At 39.2% G+C, this 16,223-nt stretch overlaps 1 protein-coding gene across 3 annotated transcripts in view; it reads right to left on the bottom strand.

The window, feature by feature from the left end:
• LOC122450201 (membrane-spanning 4-domains subfamily A member 5-like) overlaps positions 1–3,605 on the bottom strand; it is a 42,235-nt gene extending 38,630 nt beyond the window's left edge. Inside the window, exons 1-2 of one of the 3 annotated variants that reach the window (XR_006272078.1) lie at positions 3,313–3,605; positions 2,250–2,303 (exon numbers count right to left, since the gene is read on the bottom strand). Coding sequence is in view for 1 of the 3 variants with exons in the window: in XM_043482423.1 (XP_043338358.1) it covers positions 2,250–2,297 (48 nt within the window). In the remaining 2 variants the exon portion in view is untranslated. The remainder of the gene's footprint in view (positions 1–2,249; positions 2,304–3,312) is intronic. The other 2 variants (XM_043482423.1, XR_006272077.1) reach the window with 2 other exon arrangements.
• Positions 3,606–16,223: the final 12,618 nt, after the last annotated feature.

Here is a 16,223-nt window from a genome sequence, read left to right as displayed (position 1 = left end):
TTCTTCCTATAGCCTTGGCTATATAAGAGTTTTTCTGCCAGTTTCAGTTTGCTTTCAGTGAGAAGTGCTCCACACGTAGATGTATTTTTGATGTGGTTGTTGGGGGCCAAGAGCTGCACGTGCTTCTGCTCTGCCATCTGGATCTCCTCTCACACGGAATAATTTTTATTGTTATACTTAAAGTTCACTGGTTCTTTTCTCTGTCCTGTCCATACCCTCATTGAACTCGTCCAGTGAGTTTTTTTCCAGTTATTGCATTTTTCAGTTATAAAATTTCCATTTGGTTTTCTCTATTTCTTCTATTTCTTTTCTTTGAATTTTTATCTATAAACTTGTTTTAAGTATGTTCATAATTGCTTGTTGTTACATTTTTCTAACAGCCACTTAAAAATTCTTATCAGATAATTCTAACAACAGTGTAATTCTGGTATGGGCATCTATTCATCGTCTTTTCTCATGCAGGTTGAGATTTTCCTGGTTATTTTTTGGATGAGTGATTTTCAGTTGTACCGTGGACACCACTTTGCAAATAAAGGTCCATACAATCAAAGTTACGGTTTTTCTAGTAGTCATGTACAGATGGGATTGGACCATAAAGAAGACTGAGCACTGAAGAATTGATGCTTTTGAACTGTGGTGTTGGAGAAGACTCTTGAGACTGCAAGGAGATCAAACCATTCAATCTTAAAGGAAATCACCCCTGAATATTCATTGGAAGGACTGATGCTGAAGTTGAAGGTCCAATATTTTGGCCACCTGATGTGAAGAGATGACTCACTAGAAAAGACCCTGACGCTGGGAAAGACTGAAGGCAAAAGGAGAAGGGAGTAGCAGAGGATGAGATGATTAGATGGCATCACTGACTCAATGGACATGAATCTGAGCAAACTCCGGGAGATAGTGGAGGACAGTTGAGCCTGGCGTGCTGCAGTCCATGGGGTTGCAAACAGTCAGACCCAGCTTAGCAACTGAACAACAACATGGCTGAGAAAATAGGCTTTCCTTGTTTTTTTTTTGTCTGTGCTTAATGGTGTTTTTGGGTTACAGGCTTCTTGAGCACTCAGTTCTGGAGATGTGAAGAAAAACAAACAAATAAAATGCCCCAGGAAACTCACCACCATGTCATTCTTTGGATTTCAAGGTCCCTAGCTCTTCTGCCTTCTGAAAATCTTTCAGTCTTCTTTGTCCAAAGTTTTAGCTGTAACTAGTGGCAGGAATAGAGAAAAGTCTATCTACTTCACCTTGTCCAAAACTGGAAAGTAGAATTAAATGAGATCTAAACTCTTAGGTAATGGTAGATCTCATCAGAAGGATAGTAACGTGACCAGTAACATATATATTCTCAGAAACACTTTATTCCTTCTCAGTAACCATATTGGATTAGCAGAAAAGGGGGTTAGGAATCTAGATCTCAACATCAGAAAATTGGGAATGAGGAGTGGAAACTTGGGTTCATTGTCTGCTTTATACAAGGCTCTTAGTACAATTCTTGTTGAGGTCAGGTAGATCTTAAATAAGGGAAGACAATAATAGAATTGAGGAGTCAGAAACATTCCTGGACCAAGCTTTAATCCTGTTGGTTTAATTCCTAATCTGGTTCCATCATCCAAAAATGTGGGTGGCTAATGAAAAAGGATGTAACCTGCTAGATTTGATGAGTTGATTGGGGTAACAGTGCCACGTCTGTAGGATGATTTCAAGAATATAGTGCCATTATGATCACTGTCCACAATGCTGTACAGTCTGCAGATTTTCCTGAATATTATTCCCACAATCTGACCATTTCATTTGGGACCACTGTCATCATCAGCTCAGCTCAAAATAATTTATAGATGCCAACAAGGGATTTTTATACCTAGTTCCAGACTCAGAGTATACTTCTTGGGAGTATGACTAGGTTGCAGTGGTTTGGGGTTATTTAAATATAGTTGATAGATTCATAATTTTTGCTCTGTTTAACTTTAATATGGTGGATATTTTCAGGTGGCGTGTGGAGAATGCAGATATTATTACATAATCATTTCAGGACACTTTCACTACCTCTCTTTCATTTGGGGAGTTCATAATGGAGGTGGTTAAAGACCTCTCCTTTTTATATTTAGATACCTATTTTATATTTAGATTCATACTGATGTTTGACAGAAAACAAAATTCTATAAAGCAATTATCCTTCAATTAAAAAATAAATAAATTTTAAAAAAGAAATTGCAACATTTTAGTCATTTATTTGCTCAAGTATTAGTTCTTACCCCCAACATTCTTGCTTCCTCTCTTATCCACACAAGATCTTGTGGCATTTTTCACTAAGGATACAAGAGAGAAATGAGAAGATAAATGCTTCTTTTTTATAGGAAAATACGGAGGCAAATAAATACTAATTATGTCCTTGAGTAAGATGCTTAAAATTGAGGGAAGTTTAATCCTACAGCTGCTCATTTTTCACTGTTTCATAATTTCCTGAGAGATGTTTTTCATCAAACCACCAATATCACTATCTTGAAAAATCCAGTAATTAGTTCTCAAATACTTTTGTTCATTTAACAACCTTAAATAGGACTCTCTCTGTGTGTGTTAGTTGCTTAGTTGTGTCCAACTCTTTGCAACCCCACGGACTGTAGCCCACCAGGCTCCTCTGTCCATGGAATTCTCCAGGCAAGAATACTGGAGTGAGCTGCCATTCCCTTCTCCAGGGGATCTTGCCCACCCAGGGACTGAACCCTCACCTCCTGCATTGCTGGCAGATTCTTTACAGTGTGAGCCGCCAGGGGACTGTGAAAACCAGTTTACGGTGGCTGCTCCCGTCCGTCAGCCCCTCTAAGTATTACCCACATCCCCACATTTACAGGGTCAAAAAAGCTGGATTTTTTGTCTTGCTGAGTTTCTCACGGCACCTGGCTAACTTCTTGCCTTTAGATTATGTAATCATATCTGTTCATACAATACAATAAATGTACACATGTACCTTCGTTTTGCTATTGCTAGTAAGAGATGGTTTTTTTTCTTGCAACCAAATTGTCTTTTTTTTTTTTTCATCACCTGTCCTCTAATTTTTCTCACGTGGCAATCTACCCTCACAGTCTAATCTCCCGAATCTCCAATGTCTGGCGCCTTTTCTCCCCGTCAACCTCTTTATTTTATAGCCATATCAGAAATATAAGACTTTGTCTTTAAATTCACTAACAAACTTTTCCTTCCATTTACACGAACTCTTAAGGTCTGAGTTCTCTTAGCTGGCCTCCTGAAGCCTGAAACCGAAAGAGGCAGAAAAGTATAGCAGAAAGAGCCAAATTTGAGTCCAAATCTTGTCCTTACCCATATCCTTTATTCTCTCAGAGGGTGATTCCTCAGCAGCAAAACCCCTCTAGAATTGCGCAGGGGGTGCAAATAAGACCAACCGGCACAAAACGGAAACTCAAGAAGACCTTGCGTCGGGAATGCCCGCCCTCGGCATGGTCTACACCAACCGTGGGTCCCTGCTCACTGAATCACAGGGCGAGCCAGGGGGGCGCGATCTCGCCGGCGGTGCCCTTCGTTCCGGACCCAGAGGCCCGGGCGGCAGCACTGGCCGAGCCGGTCCTGCCTCCCCGACCGGGCCCCGCATCCCCCTCGCGCGGCTCCAACGCAGCAGTTGTGGCGGGCGCGAGGGGCCCCCGGGACGCGTGCGGGGCGGCTTCGCCGGGAGGTGGAGTCTGCAGGTTCCCGGGACACGGTTAAGGACGGGATGGAGCGGCAGAGGAGAAGGGAATGGCAGCCCACTCCAGACCTCCTGCCTGGAGAATCCCATGGAGCCTGGCGGGCCATGGTCCATGGGGTCGCAGAGAGTCGGACACGACTGAAGTGACTAAGCACGCACGTAGGCGGTTAACAGAGACAAACCCTTTGCTGCCTGTGTTGGCATCACGCTCTGCGTTTGTGAGCATCACAGTCTGGGCCAGGCCTGATTATTCCCTGGCTGCTTCAGCAGAGACATCTCCATCAAACACACGGTCTCCTCTCCTTCTTCTGCTAGGTTTGTACTAGCAACGGTCTTTCTGCTTTTAATTTTCACAAGTTGTACCGGGAAGAGAACTGCTCAGCAAAGCTGAGTTCTAGGTTTTATTAGAGGCATGGGTGCTTCAGCAAAATATTTATCTTTTTCCTTCGGTTGTTTTTCTGTACAATGAGATAATGTATTTTCTGTGTACCTCCCGTGTTCACACTAAGTTACTCTGAGAACTGAAATCAGGTTATACAAGTTTAAAATATGCTGTAAACAGGTCCCAACAACTAATATATTAGAATTCTAGCTTGAGAGCCATCTCCATGATGACATGATACTGGGTACCATCAGTTCAGTTCAGTCACTCAGTCGTGTCCAACTCTTTGTGACCCCATGGACTGCGGGCCTCCCTGTCCATCACCAATTCTTGGAGCATGCTCAAACCCATGTCCATTGAGTCGGTGATGCCATCCAACCATCTCATCCTCTGTCGTCCCCTTCTCCTCCTGCCCTCAACCCCTCCCAGCATCAGGGTCTTTTCCAATGAGTCAGCTCTTCGCATCAGGTGGCCAAAGTATTGGAGTTTCAGCCTCAGCATCAGTCCTTCCAGTGAACACCCAGGATTGATCTTTAGGATGGACTGGTTGGATCTCCTTGCAGTCCAAGGGACTCTCAAGAGTCTTCTCCAACACCACAGTTCAAAAGCATCAATTCTTCGGCGCTCAGCTTTCTTTATAGTCAAACATTCAATCCATACATGCTTTTTAATATGCTGTCTAGGTTGGTCATAACTTTCCTTCCAAGGAGTAAGCATCTTTTAATTTCATTGCTGCAATCACCATCTGCACTGATTTTGGAGCCCAGAAAAATAAAGTCAGCCACTGTTTCCAGTGTTTCCCCATCTATTTGCCATGAAGTGATGGGACTGGATGCCATGACCTTAGTTTTCTGAATGTTGAGCTTCAAGCCAACTTTTTCACTCTACTCTTTCACTTTCATCAAGAGGCTGTTTATTTAGTTCTTCTTCACTTTCTGCCATAAGGGTGTTGTCATCTGCATATCTGCAAAGTAGAGGCCAAACCCTAACTGGAATGGATTCAAGAGAGAATGGGTGAGAGGAGATAGTTTGGGAATAGTCAAAATGGAAAGTTTTTTTGAGTTTCATTTTTAAACAAAGGAAAGAAATGTTTTCAAAGAAAAGAAAGTGGTCAGGAGGTTTTTGTTTTAAACAGGAGAAACAACATCCTTTATATATTTGAGAGAGTGATCCAGAAGAGAGGGAAGACCTGAAGTCATCAAATGAAGTGAGGATGGAGTGGGAAGTCTTTTTGACTGTCTCCTGGAATCTGCATTTTATTGGGCACAGAAATCTGTATATCTCTAACCTCTTCACAGGAAACATTCTGTATCTCCTTTTCCTGAAAACCTTCCTTTCTTTTGAGGGCAAGACTTTTCTAAGCATTTGCTCACTTTCTGGAACCAAGAGTCCTTAGGTAGGGTGAATGATGAATACATTTTCTGTGAATTCTACTGAAACTGCAAGACCCACACTGCCCTTCAGTAGCCACATGTGGCAATTAAGCCTTTGAAATGTAGTTCGTCTGAGCTGACATGTTAAAATACACACAAAATTTTTGAAGACTGGATATGATGAAAAAGAGTGTAAAATATCTAAATACTTTTGAAATGTATGGTTAATGAAATATATTATTAAACCTAATTTCACCTATTTCTGTTCACTTTCTTAGTGTGGCTACTAGAAAATTTTAAATTACACATGTAGCTCATGTTATTTTTTGTTGGATAGAGGCACTCTAGATCTTTTCACTCTCCTATAAGCCTCTTCCTTCTTTCAGTTCATCTCTTCTTGATGTCTTCTGTCTGCATTTACATGAAATCTTAACAAGGCCCAAAAGGCACCATGTGAGCTGGCTCTGCCTGTCTTTCCAACTTTGTCCTTAATCACCTTCCTTTTTAATCAATGAGTTCTAGACATGCTATCCTCTCAGACCAGCCAATCTCTTTCCTTTCTCAGGATTTTATTCTATTGCCTCTGCTTGGAGTGCTTGTCTTCTGACTTGGAAAATGGCTTGAAAAACCACCTTCTTAGATAAGCACTTATTTTCTATCTAAAACAGTGCCAGCTATCCACACCATCTCTCTTCCCATTATCCTAGTCATTTCCTAAAAAGCATTTTCTAACGCCATGCTTCCTAAAATTCTCCTGCAAAGTCATTAAAACAAACAAACAAACATATGTATCATTTATCTTCTCCTTGACTCCATTAGAGCAGGGATCTTGTCTGTCTTGTTTACAACCAGGATCTAAAACAAGGGTGGATATCTAAATAGATGATACATGAGCACAAGCAATAAAAATTGATTATATGTATGATAACATAGGAATACTTAAATGTTTTAGTCAAATTTGGTACATGTCTGTTTGGGTAGTATGTTATTGGAAATTATAGAAACTAAAAATAAGTGATTAAAGCTGCTTTAAGTAATTACGGCTGAAACAGCTTGCTTTGTCACCACTGTCTGTCTGCTCCTTTAGTTTCAGCACTTGACTCTCCTAGTTCTCTGCACACGCTTTGTGGACTCCTTTCCATGGCCTTATATTTTGGCCTTAAATGAAATTCTTCCCTAGGATCGCTTCCATTTTTACTCTTGTCAAAAATCATAACTAGAAAAGACCCTTTGTCTCTGATTTTAAGGCCATTCGATGAGGCCTGGATTCTCTAAGAGGCCATCTGGTCCTTACTTTGTAACCTTTCATACCTGGCTTCTCATGGACATTTGATTGCTGAATCTGGGCTTTCTTCATTAGAAATGCCATTTGCATATATGGAGTGCACCATAATCCTATAAATAACTTCCAAAGCTAAATTACCATTTTAGAATTCTCTACTGAATTCCTAGTCTCATATTTCCAACTTCCTAATAAATGCTTCTACATAGATTTTCCAAAAGCACCTCAGATTAAAAAAAAAAAATCCCATCTAAATGCATCATCTGCCTATGATAAACCTTTTCTTTCCCCTCTATTCCAGCTAACTCCCAAGCCCCAGCACTGGTATCACTTGCAAATATAACCAGTCTCCAAATTCTTCTCTGATTTTTTCTTTCATATACATCACGAACTTTTCACTCCTTGTCTTCATCTCCCATATTCTAGCTGTAATATGCATCATCTCTCCTCTAGAAAATTGCAGCAACTGTCTAACCTAGATATCCCATTTTTAGTACAACGGCCACCTCAGTTACATTCTTCACATTGCCACTTCAAGAACTAACCAAAAGTCTGTGTTTCCACAGTACTCCATCATGGACTGACTGGAATTCCAGTGCCTTAGCATGTCATTCAAATCATATTTTATTTTCCCCTTGTCGACTGTACAGCCTCACTTGCTACCTTCTCTCCACAGACACTGTGGTTCATTTATCAAACTACTTTCCATTCTACAAATATGCCATACCTTCTTCCTTCAGTCAGAGCAGGTCAAGTAGCCATTGAATATGAACTCATTTTAATTAAATCTCTATTTTTGAATGAATTTGACTAAGTCTAGTAAGTAGGGAGATACCATTATCAGACATTAGAACTTGTGTGTGTGTGTGTGTGTGTGTGTGTGTAACATTATTTTCCTTTTCCACTCAATTTCAGGGGCTGGCTCATAATATTTAATGACTGAAAACATTTTGTTTTCTTAAAATGTATGGGCTTAATGTCAGTTCAGATAGTTTGAGTTCTTAAACTTTTGGTTGATTAATAAAACTGAGGCACTAGGGTCAAATTATCTGTGTGTTTTCTTTTCCCTTATTGGTTTCTTCTATAGAATTGTCTCTCTGGGAAGTTTTTTCATATTCAAGATACTATAATCTTTATTGATGACTATCCCTGTTATCTGACACATTTGTTTTGAGTAAAACTGAAAAGTCTTAGGCCTAACTTGGTGAGTGTGATATCCTGTTCTTCTAGACTAAAACTCATTTTATTTCTTCACAAAATGTGAACTCTGTTTTTACATCCTATCTTCTATCAATCACTTGTGCTTTGAAGTGAAAGTGACAGTTGCTCCGTCATGTCCGACTCTTTGTAACCCCATGGACTATATATAGTCCATGGAATTCTCCAGGCCAGAATACTGGAGTGGGTAGCTTTTGCCTTCTCCAGGGGATCTTCCCAACCCAGGGATCAAGCCCAGGTCTCCCACATTGCAGGCAGATTCTTTACCAGCTGAGCCACAAGGGAAGCCCAAGAATACTGGAATGGATAGCCTAGTATTCTTTATTTGTGCTTTTATATGAATGAATTTCAGAATTGGGACTACTATTAGTCTATTCCCGTGAGAACCTAGGATTAGAAAGAATGATTATCTGGGGGAACTGTGGTTTGACTCAGACATACATGGACCACCTAAAAGTAGGCCTCTTTTATCATCTGGTTCCTAATCCCCTCCTGCTGCTGAAAGTCCAACCCTCAGCCCTTCCTTCAGTTCTAATGTTGCCAGGAAGCAGAATTTTTCTCATAAATTCCTAACCCCCATACTCCTTTGGAGAAAAGATATGCTCTCTCTTTTGGACCCTGGTATTGCCTTTGGATTTTTTGTTAAGTGTGAGTCTGTGGCATGGGCCTTAAAAACAGCTGACATGGAAATTAATTGCTGGGTAGTAGCAGGGACGGGGGAGCCTGGTGGGCTGCCCTCCATGGGGTCGCGGAGTCGGACACGACTGGAGCGACTTGGCAGCAGCAGCAGCAGCAGTGTTCCTCACTCAGTCCTGTCTGACTCTGTGCGGCCCCATGGACTGTGTCCTGCCAGGCTCCTCTGTCCATGGGATTCTCCAGGCAAGAATCCTGGGGTGGGTTGGCATTCCCTTCTCCAGAGGATCTTTCTGACCCAGGGATCGAACCTGGGTCTCCTGCACTGCAGGCAGATTCTTTACTGTCTGAGCTATCTGGCCCTGAGATTTTGTTTGTTGGGAGATTTTCGATTATTGATTCAACATCCTTGCCTGTTACTGGTCTGCTCAGATTTTCTATTACTTCATGGTTCAGTCTTAGTAAGTTGTAGGTTTCCGGGACTTTATCCATTTCTTCTAAGCTATCTAATTTGTTGGCATGTGATTGTTCACAGTATTCTCTTATCATCTTTTATAATTGGCATCAGCTGTAATGTCTCTTTTTATAATTTTATTAATTTGAAGCTTCTATTTTTTCTTAGTTTAGCTAAGACTAAGAAAAATTGTCAGTTTTTATTTTCCAAAATCTAACTCTTAGTCTTGTTCATCTTTTCTACTGTCTTTCTAGCCTCTTATTTACTTCTGCTCTAATCTTTACTATATTCTTTTTATTAACTTTAGGTTTAGTTTGTTCTTTTTCTGTCCCTGAGTTGTAAGATTAGATGTGTACTTGAGATCTTTTTAATGTAGGCATTCATTTCTATAAACTTCCCTCTTACAACAGCTTTCACTGCATCCATCTTAACATGTTGCATTTACACTTCTATTTATCTCAAAATATTTATTTCCCTTTTGATTTCTTGACACTTTGTTCAGAAGCATTTTTTTCATTTTGTGTAAAATTTCCAGCTTTCCTCAACTTCTTTGTAGTTTTATACCATTGTGATTAGAAAAGATATTTGGTATGTTTCAATCTTCTTAAGTTTGTGAAGACTAGTTTTTTTTTGACCCAGTATATGATCTATCCTGGAAAATGTTCTATGCTCCCTTGAGATGAAGATGTATTCTGCTGCTGTTGGATATGATCTTCTGTATATATGTTAGGTTCAATTGTTCTAAAGTACAGTTCAAGTGCATTATTATTTCCTTACTGACTTTCTGTCTGGATAATCCATTATTGCTATTAATTTCATTGCTGTCTATTTTTGCCTTGAGATCTATTAATAATGTTTAATATATTCAGGAACTTCAAAGTCACATTCCAGAGGAGCATGCAAATGGGGATGTGAAGAATTTGTGATCGTTGTGCAATGTACCACTTAACCAGTTTTATCTTCTTTCTCTTGGCCTGTATGCAAACTTAACTTTCGCCTAACCTAAGAGCATAAATCATATAAATTAGCATATGCTCTAGTGTCTACATTTTCGTGTCCTGTTAGGTATTTTTAACTTCCTACAATTTGGCCCAAGATGTAAGTACTGAGACTTTATTACTTGCCCTTTCCATTACTGACTTATTTGACTAACTTGAATCCCTATATTGGGACTCCTTTGGTTTCATGATACTATAATTCCTTAATTTTCTTTTCTTCCCCCTATGACCACTTCCCAGATTCTGCTGCATCTTCTTTCTGGCCATGATCTTAAAGTTAGTTTTTTTCAGAGTTCTTCCCTTAGTACTCTTTAACTATTCACTCAATACTTTCATCCTGTTTGGTTTCATCCATCCTCATACTTTTAAAACCAATTGAAATTGTTAGTCGCTCAGTCAGGTCCAGCTCTTTGTGACCCCATGGACTGTAGCCCGCTGGGCTCCTCTGTCCGTAGAATTCTCCAGGCAACAATACTGGAGTGGGTTGCCTCTTCCTTCTTCAGGGGATCTTCCCAACCGAAGGATCAAACTCGGGCCTCCTGCATTGCAGGCAGATTCTTTACTGTCTGAGTTGCCAGGGAAGCCCTTAAAAAATAACTGGGCTGAAATAAATATACCAGAGGCTATCCATATCAAGTATACAGTTAGATGAATTAAGCAAATTGAAAATCCATGTATCCTTCACCCAGTTTACTAAAGAATCACTCACTGGCTCTGTGGTATCACAACCCAGATCTTTTCTGGTTTTAACTTCGACAAGGCTTACACAGTGCAGAGAGGTCCCACGTCGTCTTTACCCAGTATCCCCAGTGGTTACGTCTTATGTAGTACAGTACAATATTCAAACTAGGTATTTCATGTTGGTACTATGTGTGTGTAGTCCTATGCCATTTTATCACATATGTACAGATTTCCTCTGTCACCTGAAAGTAGAGTGTTCCCATGAAACCTTTTGTAAGCTGAAGTGAAGACTCAATTACCTTAGGATACATCTTACTAACAGATACACAAAATAAATCTAGATAAAGCACAAATGCTCAGAGACACAATTCAAAGCTATGGTGACTTGATGCTGAGATGCTGAGTTCTGGAGAGGGAGCTTGGCAGTACCTCTCTTGCTGCTTGAAGTGCTTGCTGCAAAATAAACACTGGATGCTATTTTTGCTTTCTGCCTTTTTTTTTTTCTTTCATAAAATTGAAAACACTCTTCAGATTTCTTTCAATTAGGTGAAAACAGGTTCTAATGTAGGTCTTTCATAAAAGTGAACATAAAGTGAACTTTTAGAAAGTGGGGGAATGCCTGCAGAGTCATGTGATATCTACAGCAATCAAGACCCAGAGCTATCCCATTACCACAAAGATGGCCCTCACCTGCTCCTTTGCAGCCACACCCAGCTCCACCACCCTCAATCAGCAATCTGTTTCCCGCTATCTCCGTGTCTGCCATTCAAGGATATTTATACAGGGGACCCTTGAGCGACATCAGGGCTTGGTTCCAGGACTCACCAGGGACACCAAAATCCACAGATGTTCAAATCCCACAGTTGACTGTTTGTGGCTCTACATCCATGAATTCAGCGAACCACAGTTCATGCAGAGTCTGTGTGTAAGTGGACCTATGCAGTTCACAGCTGTATTCTCCAAGGGCTAACTGCATGTGCTGTGCTGTGCTTAGTCAGGTCTGACTCTCTGCGACCCCATGGACTGTAGCCCGCCAGGCTCCTCTGTCCATGGGGGTTCTCCAGGCAAGAATACTGGAGTGGTTGCCATGCCCTCCTCCAGGGGATCCTCCCAACCCAGGGATCAAACCCAGGTCTTCTGCATTGCAAGCCAATTCTTTACCATCTGAGCCACCAGGGAAGTCCAAAAACAAACAAAAAAAATGTGGAATGATACAGTACTTGACCTTTTTGAGATTGGCTTTCACTCAGAGTAATGCTCTTGGGATCCATTCAAGTTACTATATTTGCTAATGGCATTTTGTTAAGAATTTTTTTTTTGCATTCTAATGAAGGATATGGTCTGTAATTTTCTTCTTTTGGTATTGCTTTTTTACTATTTTACCATCATGGTAACAGTGTTTTGCCTGTTCTATTTTCAGGAAAAGATTATGTAGAATTGGTATTACTTTTTCTTAAAATAGTCCATAGAATTCTCCAGTGGAACCACGTAGGCTTGAAAAATTATTTGCAGGTAGTTTTAAAATATAAATCAGATTTGAAAAATATCTATAATAATATTCAAAAGTTCTATTTCATTTTAGCAAGTTGTGGCAGCTTGCACTTGTCAAGGAATTGATCCATTCAAGTAAACTGTCAAATTTATGCATAGAGTTGTTTGTAGTGTTCCCTTACCATCCTTTCCGCTCACCACAGGTGGAAAATGCTTTATATTCCCCTTGAACTGATGATATTCTACACATGGTGGAAACTATCTTAGAGTATGGGTAAAGGATCCCAACTGCGAGATCAGCACCCAGGAGCACTGCAGCGTCCAAATATATCACCATGTGATGGAGAAACATGTCATCTGCTTGATTTTACAGAAAAAATGGGGGATTTTCAAGTCTGTAAAGGAGGACGGCTGCAATACCATTCATCTCTGTGTCAAGGAATGCAGGGCTTTCATGAATCCAAACACCAGAACCCACAGTCTACAGAGCTGGACTTCACGGTGACAGGGTCCAGGGGCTGCCAGATGGCCATGGAGCAGTCATAGGCCACTGTGATCAGGAAATTTTTGTCCAAATCTGCAAAGTGTAGGCAAACACGTATTTGCCCGAGTTTGCTTTCTTTGGGACCCCTTCCCATCCTTTTCATGTCTGTGGGCTTTTTAGTGATAGCTCTCATTTCATACCTTCTGTTAGTAATGTGTTTCTTCCCTTCCTTAGTCTTCATAAAGTTTAGTCAGTTTCATCATCAATCTTTTCCAGAATTAGGTTTTTTTTTCTGGTTTTGATTTTTCTAGTTTCCTGTTTTCAGTTTTATTGATTTAATTTTTCTGTTTCCTTCTGCTTGCTTTTGGTTCCTTTTTTTTTTAAAGTTTCTTGAGTTCAAACGTTAGATTGATTTAAGGCGTTTCCTATTTTCTAATGTAAACATTAAATGCTATAAATTTCACTGTTTTAGCTGTATCACAATAAATTTGGTATGTTGCATTTTCATTCCCATGTTGTTTGCATGCATGCTAAGTCACTTCAGTCGTGTCTGACTCTTTGTGACCCCATGGACTGTAGCCCGCTATGCTCCTCTGTCCACGGGATTCTCCAGGCAAGAATCCTGGAGTGCGTTGCTGTGAAACATTTTTAAAAATTCCCTTGAGACATCCTCTTTAACCTGGGCATTATTTAGAATTATGTTGTTTAATTTCCATCTTTTCTTCTGAAAAGTTACTACAATCTTGACTTCCAATAGGTATTTTGTTGGTTTTTAATCCTTAAACAAATTGAATCATAAAGCATGTAATACTTCATGCTTGATACTTTTGCTCAACACTAAATTTACTTCGTGAGATTATTCTACCACTGATGAACATTTGGATTTGGAATTTTAGATTATTTTTCCAGTTGGGGTTTGGAATACAGATTCTAGGACTATTCTATGAATATTCTTATCTTTTGTTAAGAGCATATATATTAACTTTTATACTTTGAATCTAGGAATGAAGTTTCCATATTGGATATTCTCAAATTGGTATCCAAAGTGGTTTAAGCAATTTATATAATTCTATCAGCAGGGTATGTAAATTACAGATTCTACACATGATTCCAAAGACTTGGTATTATCACTGCTAAATTTTTTTGCCATTCAGGTGTGTGAGTAGTGCTATTTTTTACTAAAATCTTCAACATTTTAATGGTTTTTGTCTGCTTAGTCCATCAATTATTGAGAAAAGTTGCTAAAATTTTTCCAGTATAATCATGGATGATTACTTTAGTTCAACTTGCTTTATGTATTTTAATATTATTCACATACAAATATAGAATTATAACTTCCTAATAGATGGACTCTTTTGACTGAATTTCCTTTACATCTTTGTTTTTCTCGCTTTAATATTTTCTCTAAAACTACTTAGTTTACCTCTCTTTTTCTTTTCTTGCCTTCTTTTGAATTTTTCACGTATTTTTATTTCATTTTTAATGAAATAAAATTTCATTTTATTTAGTTATTATAGCTTTTATTATTCTTTCAGTGTTTGCCTTAGAGGTTAGAACAGGCAACCTCAATTTATTAGGGGCTGTTGTAAATTGTCTGCTTTACAGACAAGGCAAGACCTTAGATACTTTAACAACATTTATCACCTGCCTTGTGCTATTTCACTCTCTTTAAAGGTAGTTTAGTATGCCTAGCAATGACCATTTTTATGGTCACTATATTTACTCAGAAATTTATCCTTTTAAATTTGTACATCTTTTCCTTTTCTGCTTCTTCAGGTTTCCATCTGAGATCATTACCCATTTGTCTAAAGAACACTTACTGAAATTTTAGCTCAACGTTGAAGGCTTTTGGCTTTTATTGGTTTTGGTTAACAAGTCAGCCATCATTCTTTTTATCATTGTTCTTTGAACCTAAAATGTCTTTTTACCTTGTCTACTTTTATGACTTTTCTCTTTGTGGCTGGTTTTATGCAGTTTTACTATATTGTACTTAGATGTGGGTTTCTTTATATTTACTTAGCTTAGGATTGTAGCTCTTCTTGAATCTATAGCTAGTCATTTTTAAAAATAAATGGGAAAATTCCAAGATATAATTTATTTAAATATTACTTGTTTTCTCTTATCTCTACTCTCCTTCTGAACTTCCAAATACACGGCATTGGACCTTTCACCAGTTATCATGTCTCTTACCTTGTCCATTATTGCATTTTCCAACATTTATCAATGCTTCAGTTTTATTTTTCCTTTTTCTTTTTCTTCCAGCTTACTAATTTCTTGTCAGTTATGTCTACTTGCTGTTACATTCATATATTTATATATTAACTTCAGCTGTAGTGCTATTTCTCATTTCCATTTGATTTTTTTTTTTTTTTACAATTTTCATTTCTCTGCTGAAATCCTGTCATTTAAAGTTTTATAGTTCTGTTATTTGGTCTATTGTGGGTCTGTATTTTTTTTACTGGAGTTCAATTAATTCTTGTTTTACTTTGATTGGATTCCAGACATTGGGTATGAAAAACTGTAGTGATAACTTGATGCTTTGGATAATGCTATCTTCCTCTTGAAATGATTTATACTTGCTTTGGTCAAATGTTAGATTTGGGGAAGCTTATTTTCATACAATCTGCAATTGAACTGAGCATCAGTCTATGAGAGGGATGGCTCATTTTTGTTCACCTTTACTGTTAGGATATAGTTCTTTTTTTTTTTTCAAATTTAACTGTTTTTCTAAATTGGAGAATAATTGCTTTACAATGTTGGGGCGATCTCTGCCGTACATCAGTGGGAATCAGTCTCACTGTATAGGTCTTCCCTCCCTCTTGAGTCTCCCGCTCTCCCACCAGCCCACCCCTCTAATCACAGAGCACCAGACTGGGCCCCCCGTTTGACACAGCAGCTTCCTGCTAGTGCTCTGTTTCACACATGATGGTGCATATATGTCAACGCGACTTTCTCAGTTTGTCCTACCCACTCCTTCCTCCGCTGTGTCCATCAGACAGTTCTCTACACCTGAGTCTCCATTTCTTCTCTGTAAATAGGTTTATCAGTACTATTCTTCTAGATTCCATATATATGAGCTAATATACAACCGAATATTACTCAGCCATAAATAGGATACAGCTTTTATAAGGATCATAACAGAAGTCCTGGGTGTCTATGAGCTTCTGGTGGGCATGAATTCCAATTACCTTCATAACTCTTTAAGAACATGAGAAGCCCTTAAGTTTCTTAACACTTACCTGTTGTTTGCAGTTCAGAAACTGCATCTGCAGGGGCAGCTGTGCTAAACGTCTGTGCCGTCTCGGTTTCAGTCCTGGAGTCCTGGCCCCTTCGTCCCCGCTCCCTTAAGGCCTAAACTTCCCGCACCTTCACACGGACGGTGCTTTAAAATTTTGACTTGCTTCTATTCATTCTTTGCAGGAGGCTTGGACTTCAAGAACTTAGTTTTTAACTGCTGGAAATGGAAACCCTCCTATTTCCATATTTGAAACTGTCATCAAATCATTCTCCTTCTATACAGCTAACCTTTTCCC

Source organism: Cervus canadensis, chromosome 11, assembly GCF_019320065.1.
Source record: "Cervus canadensis isolate Bull #8, Minnesota chromosome 11, ASM1932006v1, whole genome shotgun sequence".
In the NCBI taxonomy this organism is placed as follows: Eukaryota; Metazoa; Chordata; class Mammalia; order Artiodactyla; family Cervidae; genus Cervus; species Cervus canadensis.
Note: the sequence above shows the minus strand (reverse complement) of the source record. Positions and strands in the feature narration are given on the sequence as shown.